The sequence below is a fragment of the Pteronotus mesoamericanus genome, unplaced genomic scaffold (genome assembly GCF_021234165.1).
Source record: "Pteronotus mesoamericanus isolate MK-2021 breed Mesoamerican mustached bat unplaced genomic scaffold, CSHL_Meso_final scaffold_31, whole genome shotgun sequence".
NCBI lineage: Eukaryota > Metazoa > Chordata > Mammalia > Chiroptera > Mormoopidae > Pteronotus > Pteronotus mesoamericanus.
In genome coordinates, this window is record NW_026555312.1 from 10280186 (window position 1) to 10304537 (window position 24352).

Here is a 24352-nt window from a genome sequence, read left to right on the forward strand (position 1 = left end):
AGAATTAAAGAAACAAAAACTCTATTACAAAGTTAAGCCTTCAGTTTCATTGGCTTTCAGTAAGAGTATCGATTACATCTAAAATCGAATAGGAAGCAATCTGAAACTACTACTTAGATCATGTGTGTATAAAGGAGAAAACAGAAGCAAACCTTCATCACTGAATTAAAAGTCCAACATAAATATGCAAGATATTATGATACATATATGTCAATGGCTCTGTTTAATGTTATATAGCCTAAACATTCACAATATAGGAAACTGATCACAAAGGACAAATTTCTCTGTGTAGCAGAGTAGATATTCATAGAGACAAAAAGACCACCAGTAATTTCACAGAGGTCTACCTGAGTGAAAAAAAAATAAAAAGACACTTTTTTGTAGTAAGATTTTTAAATATTATTGCCTGGGCCAAGGCTTTGATTCATGTAAAACCACAAAAGAAAATCTCACATTATAAGATTTTGAATTTTTTATTTCATAAAACAAGTATAGAATCCTACAAAACAAAACTGGATAATAGCTAAACTAGACTCACAACATATTAATTTGAGCTTTCCAGCCTAGTCAAGGAAAACAACCACTTATTCTTAGGACCACGATATCTACAGCAGAAGTATCAATAAAATGTAAAATAGATGAAAATGCATACTTTAAAACATCTCTTCCTATCCCACGCACCTACTTCAGTAGAGAAGCAGAGTTTGAAAACAATAACCAAAGTTCAATCAAAGTATAATTTTACTAATTCTGCCTCCAAATTTTTGAAAGACTGCCAAGGAGGACTAAGCAAAAGGGGGAAATTTTTTTTTTTTAATAAAAACCCACCTCAGAGCCACTGAAAGAAGGAGGGCTGGAGCAGAAAACTGAAATGGAAAGAAAACTTCAAAGAGATTCTGTAATCGAAGATGCCTTGTTCTTGACTGCCTCATCCTAGAGATTAAAGAAGATTTTTAAAGGTGTTCATGGACACAGAGATCAAACATTTACAAATCTTTATAATTTTACAAGTCCTAAATTCAAAGATGGGCTCAAAGAAACAAGAGTAACATAGGCAGCTAGAAGGAAAGATGAATTTTCCTGGGCGAGGGGCAATGTAGAAAGAAGCTTTGAAGAATATACTCCAGGGGTTGTAGAAAAGAATGAGGATTTTTGAATAGCCCGTTTATCAACCAGAATACCTAAGTGAACCACAAAATGCTATGAAAAGGGAACTAAGGCACAACTTCAACATATTTCTACTGGACATTAACAAGTATTAAATTCGTCAAGTATTCATACAATATCTATTCTGTAGCAGTCCAAGATTATCCTATAAACCTAGTTAATGCTTCTTTTTTTAAATGAAAATCTCAACAGATCAGATTTATAATTTTTGAAAGTTTGTAGACAATTAATGAATTTTATTGTCTCATCGTCCTATAGGGCACCCATTCCATAATGAAAAAAAGAGGAGAGAAGTGGAGAAAAAATTCAATTCCTATCAACAGCAGCTTGGAAAACAACAATTGCTAGGAAGTATGGTCACATAGGTGCTGATGGAATCAAAGACATTTCTCTTAGTATAATTTTTATATGCCAGCCTGTTAATTATTAAATAATTAAATGTGTCATTTAAAATGCAACAGAAATAAAGCTGAACTTAAACTTTTCACTACTTTATTTTCAATCAATGGATACTACAATATTATTGTATACACTGAGTTCTCTGACAGGAGTGGAGAGCATCTTATAAACCTGATTCATCTTTGTATCACCAGGGAGCAGCAGAGTGCCCACCACATAACAGAACTCATATATTCATTTGTGTCACCAAAATGTCACAACTATTTAAAACAAAGTAAAACTAAAATATAAACTAGAAAATAATTTTAATCTCTCTACTAAAATTAAACAAATTTCTCTTTATTCTTTGAGGCCTAATTCAAACTTCATCTTCTCTGTGTAGCTTTTCCAAGTCCTGGGGCTGAGATCCTTACTAATTTCCTCTGTAACTATAAGAAATCTTCATTCATATGTCAGTAAGAGTTATTACCTTGACTCCAGTCACTATTCATTACCTAAATAGGTACTGAGTGCTTACCATAGACTGGCAACTGTTCTAGGCCCTGGGTGGTAAAACAGTAAGTATCACCACATGAGATGGCTGCTCTCAGAGAACTTAGAACTTACATTCAAATGAGGAAGAAACAGATCATGAGCAAATAAATACACTGGGTGGTCATGATCACTCAAAGGAAATAAAGACAGTCAATGACAAAGTAAAGGAAGGGTAGTATTTTATAGAGTGATCAGGGCAGGACTCTAACAAGGTAATATTTGAGCGAAGATCTGTAATGAGGGATCACAAGTGGATTCCTGGAAGAACATTCCAGGCAGAGAGAACAGCAAGTGTGAACACACCTGGTTCATTCAAAGAACAGCAAGAATATTAGGGTGACAATGGTAAAAGCGGATGAAGTCAGAGAGGTAAGAAGGGTTCGGTTCATCCAACCCTCACAAGTCATGATAGAAACTTTGGCTTTCATTCATGTGGCTATTTACATATAAATTAAAAATAAATAAAATTCAGTTCCTCAGTAGCATTAACCAGATTTCAAGTATTTAATAGCCACAAATGGCCAAGTGGCTATCATATTACATAGTGCAAAACAGAGTATTTCCATCATTGAAAAAAGTTCTGTCAGACAGCATTGTGAAATCTGAGCACAAGAGTGAAATAATCTGGCTTAAATATTTGAAAAACCTCTGACTGATGTGTGGAAAACAAACTGAGGCAGGGGAGAAGCAGAGAGATAAATCAGACACCTATTATAATCTAGGCAAGAAAATGATGTTGGCTCAGATTAAGGTGGTTGCCTAAGTAGAAGCGTTAAAAAATGACAGGACTCTAGATATGCTTTAAAGGTAGAGTCAACAGAATTTGCCAATAGATTCCATGTGGGATGTGAAAACAAGAATAGTTATTCTTGATTCCAAATTTTTGGCCCAAGCAACTGAAAAAAAAAAAATAGATTCCTTTAACTGAGATAGGAAGACTACGGGGATTTGTCAGAAGACTAGGCGTTTTAATCATATTAAATAGACATGCCTATTAAATATCCAAATTCAGATTATATACAGGCAGAGAGCCCAGGGCTTGAAGGAAATGTTAGATTTGGAAATATATATTAGGAAAGTGTCAACATACAAAGAGTACTTAAAAGTTGTGATGTTCCATAAAGTTCCAAAGGAGTGAATATAGGTGATGAAATAAAACCAAGAAATAAATTGCCTTGGGGGCACTGTAATGAGGAGGAACAAACAAAAGATGATGGAAGAACAGTCAGAGAAATAAAAAGAGAACAATAACCAAGAGGGAATGGTGTTTAGGAAGTCTAGTGACAGTATTTCAAGAAGATAAGAATGATCAGCTATGTCAAATACTAACAGATAAAAACAATAAGGACACAGAAGTGACAGTTGCATTTAGCCACACAGAGGTCACTGGTGAATTTGACAAGAGCATTTTAAGTAAAGATGTCTGATTGGAGTAAACTGGAGATAAAGGGGAAGCAACAGGTACAAACAACGGCTTAAAAGGAATTTTGCTACAAAAGAAAGAAATGGGATAGTTGGGAGAGAAATATGGTGTCGAGGAAGAAGCTTATTTTAAAATAGATTAGATCATAGAATGTTTGATGATAGGAATGATCCAATAAAGAGGGGGAATAATCCAACAAAAAAGTAAAAAGGGCAGGAGCAATGTCAGGTGAGAGGGGTAAGTGTACCAATGATCAAGCTGACCTCAAATAGGAACACAGACCATTCACTGAGCACAACAGAGGGATCACTGAGCATGTGCAGGAGGCAATATTCAAGCAGACAGGTAGATCTGGTGTTGGGGATGTGTGGATATTCTCTTCTGATGGCTCTGAATAGCTATATGCTTCACTAGAGTGACAGCTTTTAGTCATCTTCATACTCATATGAGCAAACTGGCACACAATTATTCAAGAGTTCTACTGAACAAAGACATTCTTAGAATCACCTAACCACCAAGTGACCTCAGCTCCAGCCTTAACTTGTGCAGGGTTCAGCACTCAGTTCTCTACTGTGAACACTCACCACTGCACAGGAGAAAAGGTGTCACAGCTATCACCAACCGCAGGCTCCCCACAGCCCCTCCCCACACGGTGCTGCTCTCAGATCGGGGTGGAAGGTTTGTGTCCCCTTCCAGCCTGCATGTGCAGGAAGTCCTTCCTTCCCACTGGATCAATATCACCAAATGGCCACTATCCACTTTTTCGGACTGGCCCCCTCGGACACAGGTCTGTATACTCAGAACAGAACAAATGGTTCCACTCTTTCTTAGAATATAACTGAGTGCCTTCCTCCCCAACTTCACCCCAACCCAAGCAAATCCCACTCCTGTGTGCCATTGCCCTCCTAACCTCCTAGACTTATAGACACTACAGACCCCTAATTACAAAAAGCCTTTAGAAATTATACAGATTCTTAAAGAATGAGATTAGAAACTAAATATATAAAAAAATAATTCAATTTCCTGAACCCCTTTCTAAGAGTACGGATATTGAAAATAAATCAACTGTGAAATACGAGCAGTAACATTAGGGGGGGAGAAAAGGTGCCCAACAGAACACTGCCAACATCACCGACGTTCATTAAAGAGGCAAAGTCATATTCTCTAATCTGAAATACATCTGGGCTATTTCTTATACTTACTTTCCTAGCTTAAAGTAGTTATTTTTAATAAAATAAATTCAGGCTTATTAAATCTGTTAAAACTTGACAAAGATTAAAGAAATAGCCTTAGTCTCTCAAAAATGTTGTGAGTAGCTAAAATTGTTGAGGGGAATCACTCCCTGCAACAAGCAAGCTGAAACTAAATGGAGGCAGGGAGCTTTTACTAACAAAAGTGTCTGATTAGATAAGATAATGCAATACATCTATTATATCTTAACAATACCATTCATACCACTATAGCTAAGACTCTTACCATTTCCATTACAAAAACCTGTTTTTCAACTCTGCCACCTGCCAACCATTTAAAAAAAAAAAAACAAAAAACGTTCTCCCAGAGCATTCAAGTCAAGTGTTGATCCTGGAAACATTCTACAACCCGCCTCTCCCACCAAATGTTTTGTTCTTTAGATTATCATGCAAATATTTTAAGAGTGTATTTTGTCTCTCACATTGCACACGTCTGATTTCAAATATTAAAGTTCTAATCTGCAAGTAAAGAACACAGAACATTCATTCCAGAAATACATCAATATGTACTGGATGTTAATTTGGTAGAATCCTAACCATCAGGACATTACTCTCATACTCAAAATAAAAATTATAGATATTTATGATAGTAAATACATCAATTGTGATAAATGTTCACCTGACTAAAGGAAGGAAAAAAAATCTAACAAGGGAATATGAAACAGAGAAATGTGAAAATGAAGAAACAGTTTAAAAATAATAAAGTTAAATTCATGGCAAGGACAAGCAGTGTGCAACGGTGACAGCATAACAGGTGAAAACTGGGCTGCAGCAGAACTTACCTGCTCTCTCTAAGAAGCATTAGCCAGCTACTAAGCAAACGCCCAAATGTAAGGCACAATTTATTTTTCCCCCAAAAAATTATCCCTCAGAAAACAGGGAGTTGTTTTGTACTTCTAATAAAAGTCTGTCTTATTACCAGGAGATCTTCCTCTCTCCATTCCTTTTTTTTTTTAAATATTTATTTATTTTTAGAGAGAGGGGAAGGGAGGAGAAAGAGAGGGAGAGAAACATCAGTGTGTGGTTGCCTCCCACCACCCCCTGCTGGGGACCTGGCCTGCAACCCAGGCATGTGCCCTGACTGGGAATGGAACTGATGACCCTTTGGTTGGCAGGCTGGCAGTCAATCCACTGAGCCAGGACTCCGTTCCCTTTTTTTTTTAATATCAGAACATCACTTGGAGAAGAACCCCTGAGCAACATGCTGGAAGCCTCGGGAAGTCACCTGAATCAGCAAAAAGGACTGCAATGAGATTTAACTCTGATGTAACTGCCAGGGATATAACCTCACACTGCCAGTATTGGATTTCATTGTAAACAAGCCTTTCAAAGATTAATTGTTAAAAGCATTATAATAAGCAGTTCACTGTACAGATCAACATATATGCCTTTACAGGAGGAAAGACAAAACCAACTGCTCTTTAATTATGAGAATAGACACCTGAGAGAAAATTTCCAGGGACCACATGATACAAAATATGTTAAGATTTCAGACAAGTCACACAGAAGTGAAGTCTAGAAAACTGTGCCAGTCAACTCAAAAAGTGATGCTAGAAAGGAAAAAAACCCTTGTTTTGAAGATGCCCTTGAAGAGTCTGAATAAAACTGCTTAATGAAAAGGAAGTAACATTTTAAAATTATTGCACATAATGCAATTTTAATTGTGTATGCATAACTTCCTTAAATATAAGATGGTTTGGCAATTTCATCTTCATTCCTAATGTTTATATATTCCAGTTCATCAAAATACTTTAATCTTCTCATTGGGAAAACAGGGGCATCACCTTTAATTAGGATCATCCATATGTGCCACTTGTGATAACTGAAAAAAAAAAGACAAGAACCAAATCTTTTCATTTTTAAAAGTATTTCCTTCAGCACATAGTATTATATCTCATAGCTATGCTGAACAGTTAACCAAGATGTTAAAATTCATAAATATATGAACATGTCTCTACAAAATGTCTTAAGAAAAAAGAGTATTTTATGGGTTAACTACATGAAGAAAATACTTCCTCTGCAAAAAGCAATTATTAATTTGCTATTATGCCTATTTTTCATTTTATTTCTGTATCTGTATGCACATGTTTTGGCAGGGGAAGCTGCTGGGCTTTCCAAACCCATGGTCCACAAGTCAGCTTTGTTGTATTTTTCCAAAAAGATTTAGCATACATTTTTTAAAAACATGCTTAATCCTTAACATGAAGTTAATATATGTACAGTGCTCAGAAAAATGCCTAGCACATAGTAAAAGCTAAGTACCTTTTAGATTTTACCATAAATTGCTGCACCAAAAACTTGGGTGTTAAAGGTTGTGACATTATTTACTGACTTGTATTTTATTGCAAAAGGAAAAACCTGCAATTTCAAGATATTTATTATAAATCATAGATAAGTAAAGTAATCCCAAAACTGGAGGTTCTACTTTAACGATTACTACAGGCACTTTGTTCTGGCTGTAAATCTCCCACTGCTCAACTCTGAGGGCGGCTAACGCAGCCATCACTACTGACTCTGTCACACTCTTTGGATCTTTTTAATACCTACATTTCATGAGGAACAGCATTAAAAAGGAAGGTTAGTGAAACTTGCAATAAATTAAGAGTTTAAAACAGTATATAAAATTTTTCTTCAAATATTTACCTAAACTCTAACAAAAGAAATATTTGGTTTGCCCAAAACATTAGCTTCACAACTTTCAAGTCTTAAAGGAAGAATACTTTATAAGAATGAAGACTAGAGATTCATCTCTGTCTCCCACAGCCATGTAGCTGAGTATCTCTTACATTGTAAGTATACACTGAGCAGACCATATGAAAATGTCTCCTTATGAAATTCAGAGAATTATAAGGCTTCTTACTAAAAAATTAAATTAAATTTAAAAGGCTTCTTAAAAAACTAAATACAGTCAATATATCTTACGAGTTAGTATGGAAAAATACCCCTTTTCAAAAGAATTATGTATTTAAGGCAACCTTCACCAAAGACAGGGTACAGTTTATCTTTGTTAAAATATAAATATGTATTTTTTAATTACAGTATACTACAGTAAAATGGAGGTCTGACTTTTAAGTGTGTATTATAATAGCCCTATTCAAAGTTTTCACAGTATCCAATGTTCCAAGTTAGTAGGAGGCAAGATGACCTATTGCACCAAGGGGTGACTAAAGCTCTGGAAGCCGAGTTGCAAAAACATTTGGGCTTCTCTTAGAAAAATTAGTGATGTATTTTAAGATGAAAAAAGTAAAGGCACATGAAGTGTCAATGAAGCTCACCTAAGAATGAGTTGAGGGGAGAGGTACAAGGGGTAATGGCCCGGTGATAAAAAGGTAAGATACTATCCAGAGTGCCTTAACCCATAGCAAAGAAAGGTGACAGCCATAAAGCAGCCTTTGGTGTAACAGAGAGAGGGGAGTTAGATAATAAAAAATAAAAGAACTTCATCTTTAAAGACAGTAAAAAGTAACTGTCCCTCAAAGGACAAAGGGGCAGAAGTGACACCGAAGGCCTGAGTCCAGGGAATAAACTTGCAGGCTCACATGGATAAGGAGTGGAAACAGTGACCCCTTGACATGGTAAATGGATACATTCTGAGACCTTCCCAAATTCATGAGTCTCAAAAATAAAAGAGACCGGTGGGAGTTCTGTTAAGTTCACACACTAACCAAATGACTACAATCTGTACTCTAGCCTTCTGTTAATCCCTACATACAATATTTTTAATTCTTCTAAGTCCACAACTCTATGAAACTGATATTACTCCCATAACTAACTACTAAATGTCACAGACCTTCTGGATGTTTGAAAATAACTAAAACCCCAAATGGTAAATTCCCAAAGTCAAGGGCCTAGTGTGGGTGTGTCCAATCTTTCTGAGTACAAGGACCCTGCATGGCAATATACTACTTTCAATTTCCAATGACTAAGAAAACATATACATACATTCAGAGACGTTCCCTCATAAATCCAGTGACTCTCTCACCCCAGGTCCACACACAACTAGCAGAGAAGCAGCAATCCACTATACATACAGGCTTAAATAAGCACAGCATTGTTCAGGGGATTAGCGTCATTGAGATTTAAGTATTCACTCTATTATTACCAACACTGATTTCAAAGTATAAACAGTTCCTTCCTAAATATACTCCCTTGCACCAAAAACAAAAGCAAAAAACCCCTGCAATCTCAAGGCCTATTTTGTGAATAATACAAGGCATAAAAGTAAGTCCTCATCATTACATCTGTTTGATTGTTATCAGTCCTTACTAACATTCCCAATACTCACCCAGCATCACCACCAGGATCAAGGAAAAGTAAAGAGTGTGTTTAGGAATGCAGGGATGTGGCAAACAGTGCAGTGGTTGAAACCACAGGATCTGAAATCAGCATGCCTGGGTAAGAAACTCAGCTCCATCCTCCACCCATACTACCTATGTGCCTTTGGTCCAGTCCTTCAACCTCTTCACTGCCTCAGCATCCTCAGATGCAAAAGAAAGATTAAAAAGAAAAAAAATCACACTTTGCATATTTCCAAGAAGTAATATATATAAAGCAGTTAGGACAGTGTCTGGCACAGAGTAGGTATTATTTAAGTGCAAGCAACACAAAATCTACACATAAAAATTCAAGCTGGACTGGTAATTCTGAACAAAAAGATACACAGCATTATTATAAGCATCTCTGAAAGGCTTACCACAACAACTTCTCATATAGACAAAGGCTATTTCTTTGCAGACAGTATGAAGAGAAATCTAAAGTGAACCACTGCACTACTTACTTGCCTACCCAATGCTTCTTTTCCATTGCCCTTTTACACTTTTCCTCTTGGTTCATATTTTAGCTTATCAAAATCTACCATAGAGTGCTTAGACCTGAGGAAAACATCAGGATTTTATAACACAATATAGTTTCTTTTGGCAAACATCATCTTTCATCAGATGTCAAGACTTCCACCAAATATGTCTACCAATGAGAACTAAGTAAACATAATCACATAACACAGTAAGACGATGTAAAACACTTAGTATAGGGGCTAGCACCGCACAAATGTGAGTTGTTGTCATTAATGCTACTAACGATACTCCTAAAAACCATTATTCAATCTCTCAGCTTTAAGGTAACAGTAAATTTATATTTCGTTGCTACAGATTTTTGTTAGAATAAAATGGAATTTTACATGCAACAACCTAAAAGAATCTCAAAAAAAACATTGAGTGAAAGAAGCCAGACACAAAAGGCCATATACTATGTGATTCTATTTTTATGACTTCCATGAATAAATGGGAACAAATCAGAGAGTGGCTTCTGCAGAGGATGGGGGAAGGGAGGATTTATTGAAAAAAGGAACAATAAAAGTTTCTAGGGGAATAAAAATATTCTCTATCTTCTTTAAGTGGTGGTACACGGGTATATAAAATGAAAAAAGAATTCACTGAACTGAACACTGAAGACCTGCATGCCTTAATGGATATAAATCATACCTGAGTTTTTAAAATTTTTAAAAAGCAAATGCATCTATACATGTGCTTTGTAATTTAGAGTAGAAATGTTATACATAGGTGATTTCGGAGAGGGAAGATTAGAATAATTACCTAAGAAATAAGAGCTCAAAGACTTAGTGAGTTACGGTCCAGGGAGGACAAACATATATTGTTATTCTTTTTATTAGAACTACATCTAAGAATAGAGCCTCTTCCCTATGCATCCTATTTACATCCATCTCATCCATCTCCTATTCTCTCTCTTAGTTCTGATCATTGGCTGATTCTCCCACTCATTTCAGAGAGTTTGCCGTCTGTGCTTACACCACAATACTAATAGAGTTAACAAAAAGAAAGACTGAATACTCAATCAAAACAGCAATGTTTTTATTAAATAGACCAGCAGCTGTGTGAGCAGAGACTTGTAAATGCATCTGTTCTACAGGATTTCATGTTTAATTCAATCTGTTCAAATCAGAGTAGCAAGGCCCTAGAACTATGGACTAGACAAGGAAAGTTTTGCTAAACAGATCCTACATTGATATGGTGTTTGTTAGAAAAGAACTGTACCTATTCACTCATACACTCATTCAGTTAACAAGCACTTACTGAGCACCTATTCCATTCCAGCCATTGTGTACGATACTGGGAACACAAAGGTGAAGCACAGGCTGGTAGAGGTGACAGACATTTGAACAAATGGTTATAACACATTGGCAGGTTCACTATATACACAAGCCTGGGGGAGTACTATGAAAGCACAGGGGAAAGGAAGATTTCCTTTGAAGGCTGAAGCTTTTCTGGAGTAAATAGGCAGAAAGGGAGAATGAAAAGTGTACTCCCACCTAATCCCCACTCCATATATAAGGGAGCTTCAGCTGTATCAGTAATGTTTTATTTCTAAATCTGGATCAGGAATATACAGCTGTTCCTTATTTTCTTCTTTTAGTCCTTTTCTCTGTCAAATATTTCATAATAAAAAATTTTAATGCAGTCCACCAAGTAGTGCCTATAGACTTTGAAAACCTGTACGACCAGCATTGCCTTCTCCCACAACACGTAGCATAGGTTTGCCAGGGTTAGCTCATCAGAAATGAAGGTAACAGGGAAAAGGACAGACTTAGGGATTCTCTGGTGATGGTTGAATAAAAGGCCTAGACAGGTAAAAGGGGGTGGGCCCAACATATTGAATATACTGTAAAATTAAAAAGATACAAACAGATATGTAAAACACATTCCAACTTCATTTTATATACACACACACACACGATTATATACCTTTGTTACAGAAAAAAAGGTTTATCATGATCAGCTAACTCCATTCATTCCGGTCACAATTCTCTTAACCTATATTGAACACTTGCTCCATGCCACCTACATACAGAGAAGAGAAAGCTCCTGCTCCAAAGTGCCTGCCATCAAATGGGAGGAGTCAGGCAGGTGAGCTGACTTCTGGAGTACAAAAGAGAGACCCTACAATAAGAACTGGCAACAATGCACACAAGGTATGTGAGAGGGAGCCTGGGAAACACCGGCTTCACAGGTCACACCAATAAACCTTGGAAATTTTGCAAAATACATATGGGAAAGGAATAAAATACATTGTTTTCAAAAGATTTTTAATTAAAAATTCATTTTAATGTACTCTATAATTCCTGATATGAAAGGGTATGAAATTTTCAGTCACGATAAAACACTGATTATTCTCCTATTCTAAAACAAGCAATCGCATCATCTCACCAGCACCTCCTAATAGGAAAAAAAAAAAAAAAGACAAAATTCTGGACCTCATTTAAAAGTTCAAGGTGCCACTATCATGTTGAAATAATACTTCCTTAAGCCAAAATAACTGATAAGAATGTGCTAGGGCCTTTAAGTAAAGGCAGCCTTCTCATGACTGCCTCTCACGGTGATGTGTTTACATGTTTACTGTAACTCAATTACTTACTATTCTTCCGCAGCCAGGCCCAACTGCGACCTCCCAGCTTGCAACTACGGCACCGCTCCCCAGGAGGCCGGCGGCAGCATGCCCACCCCCAAGCGCTTCCCGACGCTGGTGCAGCTGGAGCAGCGGGAAGGGGCGCTGTTCCAGATGCTCAGTAACATCACCAAGCGGCCCTATTGGTTCCAGTCCGAGTACTTTAAGAGTCCGAAGGCAGTTCATCTTGAGGCTTGGCTGGTGGAAGCGATCTATGGCCCGGGCGGAGAGCACATCCCGCACGTCGAGTGTGTATCGCAGACCCTGCTTCGCATTAATCAGTGGGACCTTGAAGGTGAGGCTGAGATCTTGATATTTGGTCGGCCTTCTTACCAAAAGGACGTGTCCAAGATGATCATGAACTTGACTTACTATCACCGCCAACTCCAAGCGCAAAGCTCAGGAAAGAACGCTGCCCAGGACACCGAGACCCAGAACTCCCCGCTGCAGTCAGGGAGGCGGCGACCCAGCGGTCCCCCGGCGCGGCCCGGGAGGCGGCGACCCAAAGCTCCCCCGATGCCACCCTGGTCCCTGTTCCCAGGTTATGAAGTTATTTCGAGGCCTGGAGTGAGAGCCAGGCAAGGTTTAAGCAGAAACCCCTATCTGGAGGGTGGTGTGAGTTACTCTTGCTTTCACCTCCTCCCCTCCCCTCCCCCATGTTAAATGTTTGCAAACAAGAATTTAAAAAGGCCTAATAAAGAATCGAATTTCAAAAAAAAAAAAAATTAGATGATCAGTCTTCAAATCAATTTTTTTGAAATTTTCATTTTTCCAAACCTAAAAACATTAACTCAATATGAAATATACACATACATATATACATTTATACACATATGTGTACATACGTAGCTAAGTGAATTTAAGGTACTTTTGAGAACAATATTTTAATAGACTTTTCTCTCCCTCCTCCAATCCTACTGTAATCCAATATGCTATAAGAACTATGCTGCTGCTTACACACATCCTTCTTCTTGCACTTGAAAGTTTAAAAGTAAGGGGCAAGACAGATTTGTGATGTCTTAAGAGAGTGTTGCCATGGAAATTACTGGCTTGTTCCTTATGAAAAACCATGACCTCACTGCAAATGAAAAAGAGAAAGGATGATTTCTGACGATTCAACTCAGAGAAAAATCCAAAAACTTAACAGACAGTCTAGAAAGTAATGCAATGTGAACTACTATACTGAAATATGTTCAAAGAACTTTTAAAAGTTTGGCCTCCAAATTAGGAATCATATAATCAAAAAAGGAAAATAATATATTAATGTGAAGACAAACCATTCAGATTTGGGACCTCCAGTCAATACGGAGGACAGGTAGACACACTTTGCCTGCTCCACAACCATAGTAAGAATTACAACCAAATCTCAAAACTAACAACACCCGGAACAGTCAGAAAATCGAGCTATATGGAAGTCTGACAACCAAAGATTTAAAGAAGATACATTCATCCAGACGGTAGGAGATGCGGAGTCACAGAGACAGGTGGAGAGGCAATGTGGCACAGAAAGGCAGCAGCAGCAGAGGGAGAAAAGACAGTAGGGATACCCTGAAAGCAAGCGATCCCAGCCCCAGGCCACACAGCCCACAGTTTCAGCACCAGGAAGACGGAGTCCTGTTTCCTCTGGCCATAAAAACCAGTGGGGGTGGGGCGCGGGAAGAAACTGCCAGGTTTTCACCACTTAAAGGCCAAGCACAGTTTTAGAACGTACTCAAACTCACCCACTCCAAGGTTCACCACCAGAGCAGCAGCTGGGAGGGCACCAATCACACGCGGGAAGGGGGTGTAGTGACTGGAAACAGGGCAAGGGCCAGGCAAACCGCCAGAAGCCAAGTGATGGCACTGTGCCCTCTCAGAACCCTCCCCACACTACCACAAAGCAGTGGAGCAATTACCTAGGGCTCTACCCCACACAGTTTACAGGCGTCTTTTCTACATTAGGCCATGCTACTAAGACAGGGAGTCAAAGCAGCTCTACCTAATACATAGAAACAAACACAGGGAGGCTGCCAAATTGAGGAGACAGAGAACTGTGGCCCAAATGAAAGAACGGAACAAAACCCCAGAAAAGGAACTAGGCAAAATGGAGATAGCCAACTCATCAGATGCAGAGTTCAAAACACAGGTTACCAGGATGCTCAGAGAACTCCTTGAGTACAGCAAATAAATAAATAAAGGAAAGAAGAAATAAAGGAAGAAATGAAGGTTACACAAAGTGAAATAAAGACTAATCCACAGGAAACAAATGGAGAAGGGAAGGAAGCTGGGATTCAAACCAACAATTTGGAACATAAGGAAGAGATAAACATTGAACCTGAACAAAAAGAAGAAATGAGACTTTAAAAAAAACAAGGGTAGACTTAGGAACCTCTGGGATAGCTCCAAACATGCCAACATCCGAATTGTAAGTATGCCAGAAGGAGAAGAGGAAGAGCAAGAAACTAAAAATTTGAAAAAATAATGAAAACTTCCCAAATTTGGCAAAGGAAATAGATATATACAAGTCCAGTATTCAAAGTGATGAAAGGCAAGGACTTACAATCTAAATTACTCTATTCAGCAATTCTATCATTTAGAATTGAAGGGCAGATAAAGTACTTCCCAGACAAGGTAAAGCTAAAGGAGTTCATCACCACCAAGCCATTATTACAAGAAATGTTGAAGATACTTATTTAAAAAAAAAAAAAATCAAACATAAACATTAAAAAGGCAACAAATTCAGAACCATCAACAACTGAATCTTAAAGAAAATGAGCAAACCACCAGAATAGGAACAGAAGCATAGATATGGAGATCATTTGAAGGGTGACCAGCTGGGAGGGGAAAGGGGGAAATGGTGCAGGGCTTAAGAAATGTAATTCATAGGAACAAATAGAGGGAAATTAAGACTAGCATGGGAAATGGAGAAGCCAAAGAACTTACATGCCATGACCCACGGACATGAACTGAGGAAGGGGTGGTGGTACTGCTGGAGGAAATTGGGGTACTAGGCAGAGGGGTGAAAAATTGGGACAACTGTAACAGCATAATCAATAAAATATAATAAAAAAAGAAACCATTCAAATAACAGGGACCTGTGGTTTCTAAAAAAATATATTATAGCCTCAATCCTGATAAGACTCTTGAGCAAAATCCTATGACTGTGAGGTACATCATAAAATTAAATCCACATCCTCCATTTCCCTTCCTAAAAGCAGCCTGCTTTTTCCTCCTTTCTCTCTTTTTCTTTTTTTTTTTTTTTTGTGCCCCCTGTTTATACAGCTTTTCCCTTATCACACTGACAAGACTGGGAACCACAGCAGATGGTCCCCCCAGACATAATTCTAACAGGTTTTTTTGTGCAAACAAAAGATAAAGAAGGCTACAGCAATGATTTACTGATATCTAAAGTAGAAAACTGAAAAACACAAACTGCTTTTTTCTTACTGTTTGAACTGTTTATCCCTTCAACTACTAAAATAGATATGGCCAAAGTTAAACATAATTTCAAAACTACAAATCCAAATACCCAGTTTTAACCACCACTAAGTTTTGTTTCTGAGTTACCAAAATACCCTAAATCACATTTTTAAAGAACACTACCTACTGTTTCATTCCTTTTATATCATCAAAAGCTGTAAATATTTGTAAATGTGTCTTATAAATCCTACTTAGCCATTATGTTGTGAAAAAACTACTCATCTGGATTTTGCATAAGAAAAATGCAATTGAACTGAAAACTCCAAAATATTTTCCCCAAGAACTAACTGAAATATTAATTACCTGAACCAAATCTTGGTTGTAGAACTAAAGTCTATTTCAAAATAGTCTACCAACTGAATATAACACAAAACCAAATGGACCATGTCCCTAAAATTACTGATCCTTTAAGATTAAAGAGTGTTTTCACATCATAAAACAGAAGCTCCCTCATGACAATGTAATAGCAAAGAGCACTGGTTTTACTGTATACCTGAAAATCCAGCAAGAGCTCCAAATGATAATATATAATGAAACTGACAAGCATCTGAAATAAACTATCCAGACATCAAGCAAAAATATACCAGACAGACCCACAGGGCTCTTTTAATGTAGGTCATGATTGTCAGACCATAGCAAAAACATAGCGACCCTTGATAAAAATTAACCTTGATTATATGTAATCATGCACATATTTTACTCTGAATAACCAGGCCCTCTCAAGTAAGTCCATAGAGCTGCAAGAAGTGACTATCAGTCTGCTGTGAACTACTTTTTACCAAAGAAATTGTCTGCCTGTCATGTTGGTATCAATGGAGGTATAGGAGCAGCTTCCATCAAAATCGCTCAGGATCTCTAAGGACTCCATTGTACTGCTCACTTTTTGAGAGGTCATATTACTCCTACAAAATGCTCTTACTCTATAGCGTGTTTGTACAGATTACCAAAACACCATAAAAACCTACACATGCACACATTCCACCTAAACTCCTTAATCTTTTTAGAGTTATATGTAACATGGCTGCTTTTTCCTGAAAAATTATAAAAGTAAACAAATTAAAATCAGATTAGGAACAATAAGCCCAATCATTTGTTTATATTCTCTTTTTGTAGAAATCACAAAGTATCTAACTAGGGAGATAGGTGGTATTAAAATGACAATTTTTCCAATTAACCCAAATTAATATATCCTTTCATGAAATTTTACATGAGGACAATTTCCCATGCAGAAAATGAGTATGTTTATATGATATAGACAATTTATCCACAACTAGTTAATTCAGGCAGTGAGAGCATAATACTCATCAAGCCAGTGTTGCAAATCTGAACCAGTGTGAGCCAGCTAGTCACAGTGCTTTCCACGGCCACAAAACAGATGTTTAATTTAGCCAGCCAGCCATCATAGCGTGAGAACTGAAAAGAGGACCAAGTGAGAGACTATGCTCGAATCAGTGCAAATCCATGACTACTAGAAGAGCAGTGGGTCAAAAAGTACATCTCTCTAGGGTATACATCACTCAATGGAAACAATGGGTATTCTCTGTACAGTGGTTCCAAATCTAATCTAAATCCCCTGAACCATCGGTAAAGCTGTGGTTTCCTAATGTTAGTGGTATCCAAGATTCAGGAAACTATAATTGTATTGAGTATAATCTAACAGTTGTTGATAGTCTATATTCTAAAGTGAGATCATTTACTTCTGAACAGAATATAAATTCTGTCAGTTCTAGAACAAATCTAATTTTGATTTTTACAACAAAATATGGTATTTATTATGACTCTAACACAAAATATAAAGCATCATGCTGATGAAAGATATATAATTTAAAATAAATGCAGCATATTTTCTTTAAACACATATTAGGTTCACTTCCATCTGCCATCTTTTTGGAGAATGAAAAACTCCCTAGAGCTGAAATATGTTTGCTAATAAATATAACTTGAGATTTTTCTTTGAAATTAAACTGTAAAAGTGTTATGAAAACTGTCTTGTTTAAATATGGCGCCAATAACATACTATTCTCATTATGGTCACTATATACATATTTTTAATATATAAATAACAAACACTGACAAGCAAGGTAAAATAGTAACAACATTAAAGTCTGCAATGGAAATTTTCAATCTGCAAAAGGAGAGCTAACATACTTTTTAAAAAAGGGAAACAGGAAATGTGTAACAATGAGTTGTGCAACATGGTCCTTAAACTCCTGAACTAAATGTCATCATATTAGTAGGAGACTCTGGCTACAAGCTAATTTAATACTTAAATGTTAATATAATTTCCCTATTACTACATCTGCCATGAGTGTCTTTTTAACCAATAAAAACAAGCTTAGAATATATTATGCAAGGAAGGAAAGAAAAATGCCCTAGCAATATTCTTGTTACATAGTCACAAATATGCTGTTTCCAAACCTAGTTTATTAAAAATTACTACTACCAAAAATTTGTGACTTGAACAGAAATAAAAGAAACAGCTTAACTAAAAAAAATCTAAAAGTAATACAACTGAAAGCAGGCTACTATCTTGCCAGCATGAATATATAAAAAATAGTGTAATTTTATTTAAAACATGCAAAGATTAAATCCCAAAATAATTAATTTCTGTAGCCACCACAAGACAAGGGAGTCACAAAAAACAGCACTGGATAAATCTTGTTATAACTACTGCAATGTGGACCCATACATATAAATAAAGTATAAGAAAGCACTCAGCATTTCTATGTAAACTGCTTCTGAAGGATTATTATGGAATGCACACACTGGCTGAACCTAAAGTGTTCGGGTTTTAAACATTAATTTACTTTGACTATGTGCATGTCAAAATGAAAGATTGCTGTCTGGATCCAGACATGCCATATTAATATTGAACACAGGCATTCACTTTAGGTCAGTAGTCACTCCAAGTCTACTTCAGCAGGTGGTAAAAGTAATGTACTCATTAAAATGTATGTGTTACAAGGTTATCTCCCCAAAACAGCTCTCAAATAGAGGTAGCCTTGAAACTTAAGCATTAGATATACTAGAACCAACCTCTAATTGTCACAGGTCTGAAGAAAATTGAACTTACTCTCACTACCCGATAACCAATAAATTTAGTTGCTTTCATCAGGATCTTGGAAACAGTCAGAGTTTTAAATTCTGTGGAGCTAACCTGGCTGCCTCCAATATAGCTAAATGTTCTTGAACCAACTTACACAGGCTAGAATGTCATTTTAGATCTAGCAGCCAAATGCAGGATTTCTTTTTTCATTTTAGATGCTCCACTGTATTAGTTAAGTAAAATTTTACTCCTTTCATTTTTATTAACTCTACTTGTTTTCCCCTTCTGTGAGATAATAAACTTCTGTTCTCCAGACTAAAGGAATAAAGTTCAAGAGCTCATATACCACAGAGGTCTCCTCAAAAATTACACCTGACCTTCAGCATATACAAAAGTATGAGTGACTACCCCCAAAAAGCCTCAAATATTTTAAAAATTACTTTTCAATGTCAAAGATAAATCTTTTTCCCTTATACCTGGTACACCTAAACTTAAACAAGTTCATTTTCTAACTGAATCTTTCACTTCTCTCGCCCCCATGCTACCCAATAATTTCTACTAACAGATAATTCACTTCTTCATTTCAATGACATTTTTAATCATATAATGTTCTTTACAAATTGTTTTCCCAAAAAAATGCTGACTCACTTTGTAATTAAAAGCAGACAGGTCTCAAAATTTATAATCAATCATTTCACATTGCCTCATTTCCTCAATATTCACCCAATTACTACATAAGGGAAGGAGAAGGAGGACAGGTCAACAGAGATCGTAAAAAGAATCTTCTTACGAGGATGATACTGTATCTGTCTTGTTCACTGCTGAGTACACAGCACCAGTGGCACATGATAAGTATCTACTGAATAAATGAATTTATAAAGAACCAGAGAACATGAGTTCAACTCACTCATTTTATATGTAAGTAAACTGAAGCTCAAAGAGACTAAATGGCTTGGCTAAGATCACAAGGCAAGTTGGTCAACTTTGCACAGAATCAAAGTCAACAGATGCTGCTTTAAGGTCAAACTTTCTTATTCTCTCTCCTACCTATATACAGCACATATTCTTTAAGCTCACCACAACCCTCTCTCTAGAGATTTACACAGGTTTCCACCTTGCACGTAGAAATATATATGGAAAGTAGTCACTCCCCAGTCAGGGGACTAATGCCTCCGGAAATTCCCGTAGCAGGAGAATATGTCTGGGGGAAATTTAAGACCTAATGGGAGGATAGAGAGATCAAAGGTAGAAAAAGAACCCATGGAAGCCGCTAACAATGTATTATAAATTTACTACAATAAACTGTAGTACTAAAAGAAAGGACTGTAAGTGACATTTTACTCTTTCAGTTCATGAAGACAGATATTATGCTTTTAAGGTTCTCTAAACACCTCGCTTTCTAGAAAATTCAGGACTTCCTTTCTACAATTTCACTAAAATGTGAGTAAATTTCTCTTGACTTGCAATAGGCAAAATGCTAAGCAGCTTTCATTGCACCCAAATATTTATAAGTCCGATTGATTCTTTTCTTACTGTAACAGACTCCCATTTTCTGGGGTCCCACAAGGCTCCAGGAATGCCCCCAACAGAGTTTCTCAGCTTCCTCCCAGCTTTCAGATACAAGGTAAGTACCAGAAATACCTTTTCTAGGCTGAAAGGTTAAAACCTCTACATATGGCCTATCAGCCATTTTTTTTCCTTTTTAATTCCCAACCCTTGATCTCCTCTTATCTATATTATTTCAAAAAGAGCTGGCTTTTACCAAAGAAAAAAGTTATAATGATCCTGAAATATCACAGTAATTTTCATAGTAGAGTAATCGAAAGTAAATTTAATACAGTCTGCTGGACTTCACACAAAGAGGAATCATACTGGGAATGGGGAAAGAAATTGGTAGTTAGTTTCTTATTCAGATAAAGGATTTTTCCATCCTCCATAACACCTTTAAGTTTAAAACAGCAGAGCACAAGAATTAAGCATTCTAGTGGCTGGCAGTCAACGTTAATGAGCGTGACATACTTAGACTTAACAGGTGGTCCATGACCTACAACAATAATGAAATCTAACTCCAAATGTTCTTGACCAAAGTAAAAGTATTTCTTTGGCAGGTGGCAAAAAGACTGATGAGTCAAGAAGAAATACTCAGCACTGGCCAGACGCCTTAAGGTATTACCAGTAAGAACAGGAAAATTAAAAGAACTAATTGAGGAAACTAACAAAGAACAATGTGCCTATTTTATTCAGTCACTTTAAGCATGAAATCTATACCTATCGTTCCCATGAATCACAGCATCTGTTAAGTACCAATAAGGCCATTTACTGTGGTCAGGCTCATAAAAGGACCTCAAAAATTTATAAAAGACGACTTGATTTAGAAAAATGCTAAATTTAATTCATTCGGGAGATAATAAATCATCAGTGCTTTACATCTAATAGTAAAATGAAAAACTAACTCTGTACTCTATTATCATTTAGTAAATTTTATTTCTCATGAATGATATGCATATTGATATAAATTCATTCAACGAACACTGAGTGCTTATTGTAGGCAAAATATGGTAGTAGGTACCATGAATACAAGAAAAATGGGCTATCTCTGTACTCAACTTCAGTCTACTAGGAGACACATAAATAATATTAATAGTCTAGTAAGTGCGACACATGATTTGGAGATAATCTTGGTTATAGCACTGTATTAAGGAAGAATCTGATTTTAGGGGGTGTTGGGGAAAACAGTAAGGAGGACTGGAGTTAGAAAGTTCAAGAAGGATATCACACCTGACATTTTTTAATGCAGTGCTTTGCTTTACCTCTTTCAAAGTGAGACAATGTGTGTGAAAAGAAACATGACCTGTGCCTCATACTTCCGGAACAGTCAAAATGGGTTATCCCATAGACAAGATTTAAAAAGCTGACAAAAGATAAATAAGTTCACTAATAATCAAGATCTTTGAAGCAAGACCTCAAATCTTCCAACTCTTAATTTCTTATTCCTTCAGTGAAATCATTCTTCAGCCTCACTGGTTCCCCAAAGAAGCCACCTATGAATTATGTGTTACTTCAATATCCCATTTTGCCTTATTTCCTAAATGACACCCACCATCACAAAAAGATGTGCAAGAAAGAAACAGAAAACTAAGGCACTTAAATAGTTTAAAATGGCTTACCCACATATTTAAATCAAATTCCATTAAGTTACTACTTTGTTTTGGAGACTCAAATTTAAAATGTTTCTATATAATGGTGAATTTTCCTTATTAATACTTAATAACAGCTAACACCTGTCAAACATTTATTTTCATAATTCTATAACCCATTTTAAATAAGAGTCAGAGGGTCAGAGAGGTTTGAGAAATACTTATTCAATTATACCAAGTATGCTAATTTAAAAATTACCCCAAGTTTTTCAGAATTTGAGTTGATCAGTCTTTCAAATCCAGCTGAGACCCAACAATGGGAGACAATCCCATCAAGGCAGAGCTAAAGAAATGTTATACTTTCAGATGAAGGGCTAAATATAAAAAGGGGGGAAAGCCCACTTAATTTAAATACTTTGAGGAAGCATTAAAAAAAATGTATAAGAAGTTTCTGTGGATGAAGAATAAATGAATTAATTATATTTAAGACATATAAACTACTTTCCTTCTATGACTTTTTTTTAAACAAATTTTTCTAAATACTTTAGTTCTCCCATATGTTTTACGCCTTGATTATTCTTACCTTGTTTTACCATAAGGTCTTGAAATTCTCAACCACGTACAGTATTCTCTCACCACAAGGATTTTTAGACACACAATCCTCAAAATTCAGGAATTAGAAAAATGGGCGTAAGAAAATGGTTGACTTCTAAAAAACTACATATTACATGTATCCCTCCTTCTAGTGATAATTTCTGACATTTTTAAAAATAAAAAAAATCAAAAGATGTTAATAAGTCTTTGCTTACTAAAACCAATGACCCAACTCTGTTTCCTAATTAAAAGCTGACAGTACTTGGAGGACTATTTTCAATACATGTTCCAATGTAACAGTATTTTTTAAATTAAGTATATTTTATAATTTCCTCTATTATTAATGCATGCTTAAAGGAAGTGATTCTGAAGTACACTTTTTCTTGTTCTTTTCCAGCTCCTGACACAGACTGATAGATGGTACTATGGAGTGACAAGCATATTCAACCAATACAGATGACTGAAATTAAAAGACTATAATAGATTAACATATCTGGGCCACACAGAAGGGTCATGAGGTAAGATCATCAGCATAAATTAACACATTATTATAAGGCATCTAAAAGAGCCTTAAATGGAGCCTACATGATCAATCTTTTCTTCCTAACAAATATAATGCTGTTTGATTGGATTTCTTTTAATCACAAGTATTATTCGGCAAAAAAAATATTGTTTGTATAATACCACATTTGACTACTTCAGCTTCTACCCTGAGAGGCAAATTCAAAATTATGAAGAGCCTGGGATGGAAGTGGGGGAGAAGAAGAAGCCTGATGAAAACATTTTCATGACACTTTAGCTCTCTTTCACCGTTTAGTGTCCAGAAACATATTTTTAAAGTCATTTTTAGTGCATTTTTCTATATCATATCCTTAAAACAAAACTGAAAACACAGTCATGTATGAACATATATCTTTGTTATTTAACATATCCATAGAAATTTACATACAAAAAATAGGTGAAATAACAGATCACTTTTTTTGCTAATTAAAACACTCTTTCTTAATCTCTACAGTAAGACTATCCTAACAGTATTAAACAGGCTCTAAAGTATTAAAGTATCACAATACATTCCTTCTATTTTTCATACTATTTATAGCTCACAGAACAACTGTCAAATACTGAAAAAAAAATGTCTGAATGATAGTCTTTAGCTACTGGAACAGTTGCTAAAAAATCAAATACTCCTTCAATTATGCATTTTTAAACAATTAAGACAAATCACATATGTATCATATTATTAACATCCACAAGGCAACAAGAGTGAACACTGAAATATAAGCACATAACACAATGACCTGATCAAAAAACAAACTTCTAACTGTCAAGTGTCTCCCCAACTTCCCCCAAACTATATACATTTAGTAACAGGCAGTCACTTCACTGTTATGAAGATGAGTGTTTAATGGAAAAAGACATAAACTATATTTCTAAAAATTAGTACCTTAAAAGTGATATTTAAAGAAAAATAACAAAAACCGAAACACACAAGTTACTATTGAAACAGGGGAAACACACCCAAAATTGTCTTAGATACTCTCAAAGCAAGAGTCAAGAATTTATATTATTAACAGAAGCATTTTGTGCTTTTCTACTTCCAGTAAAAATCATTGGCAAAGTCTGCTTGTGTTGAAAAACTACAGACAGATTTAATTGAACATAAAAATAATCTACTTGTATTATCTTGCTTGGGTCATAAACCACATTGGATGTAATATACTCCATGAATGAACAACCAGGAGGTTTTCACCTAAGTGTATGGGAAGTGTATCCACCACATCCTGCAACATAAATTATCCTCACTTCAAGTCAAATTCATATTATTTAATTTTTGTATTTCTCACTTACAGAAGCTATTCATAGAACCTCGATTTTCTTTCATTAC

General features: G+C 36.1%; 2 protein-coding genes across 6 annotated transcripts in view; one reads left to right on the plus strand and one right to left on the minus strand.

Moving 5' to 3' along the window:
- Window positions 1-24352, minus strand: part of CDKAL1 (CDK5 regulatory subunit associated protein 1 like 1) — a 609813-nt gene that overhangs the window by 553634 nt on the left and 31827 nt on the right. The gene's annotated exons all lie outside the window — the stretch shown is intronic.
- Window positions 12280-12894, plus strand: LOC129085741 (KH domain-containing protein 3-like). The gene has a single exon (XM_054592175.1). It carries the CDS (start codon window positions 12280-12282, stop codon window positions 12892-12894), a length of 615 nt encoding a protein of 204 aa, XP_054448150.1.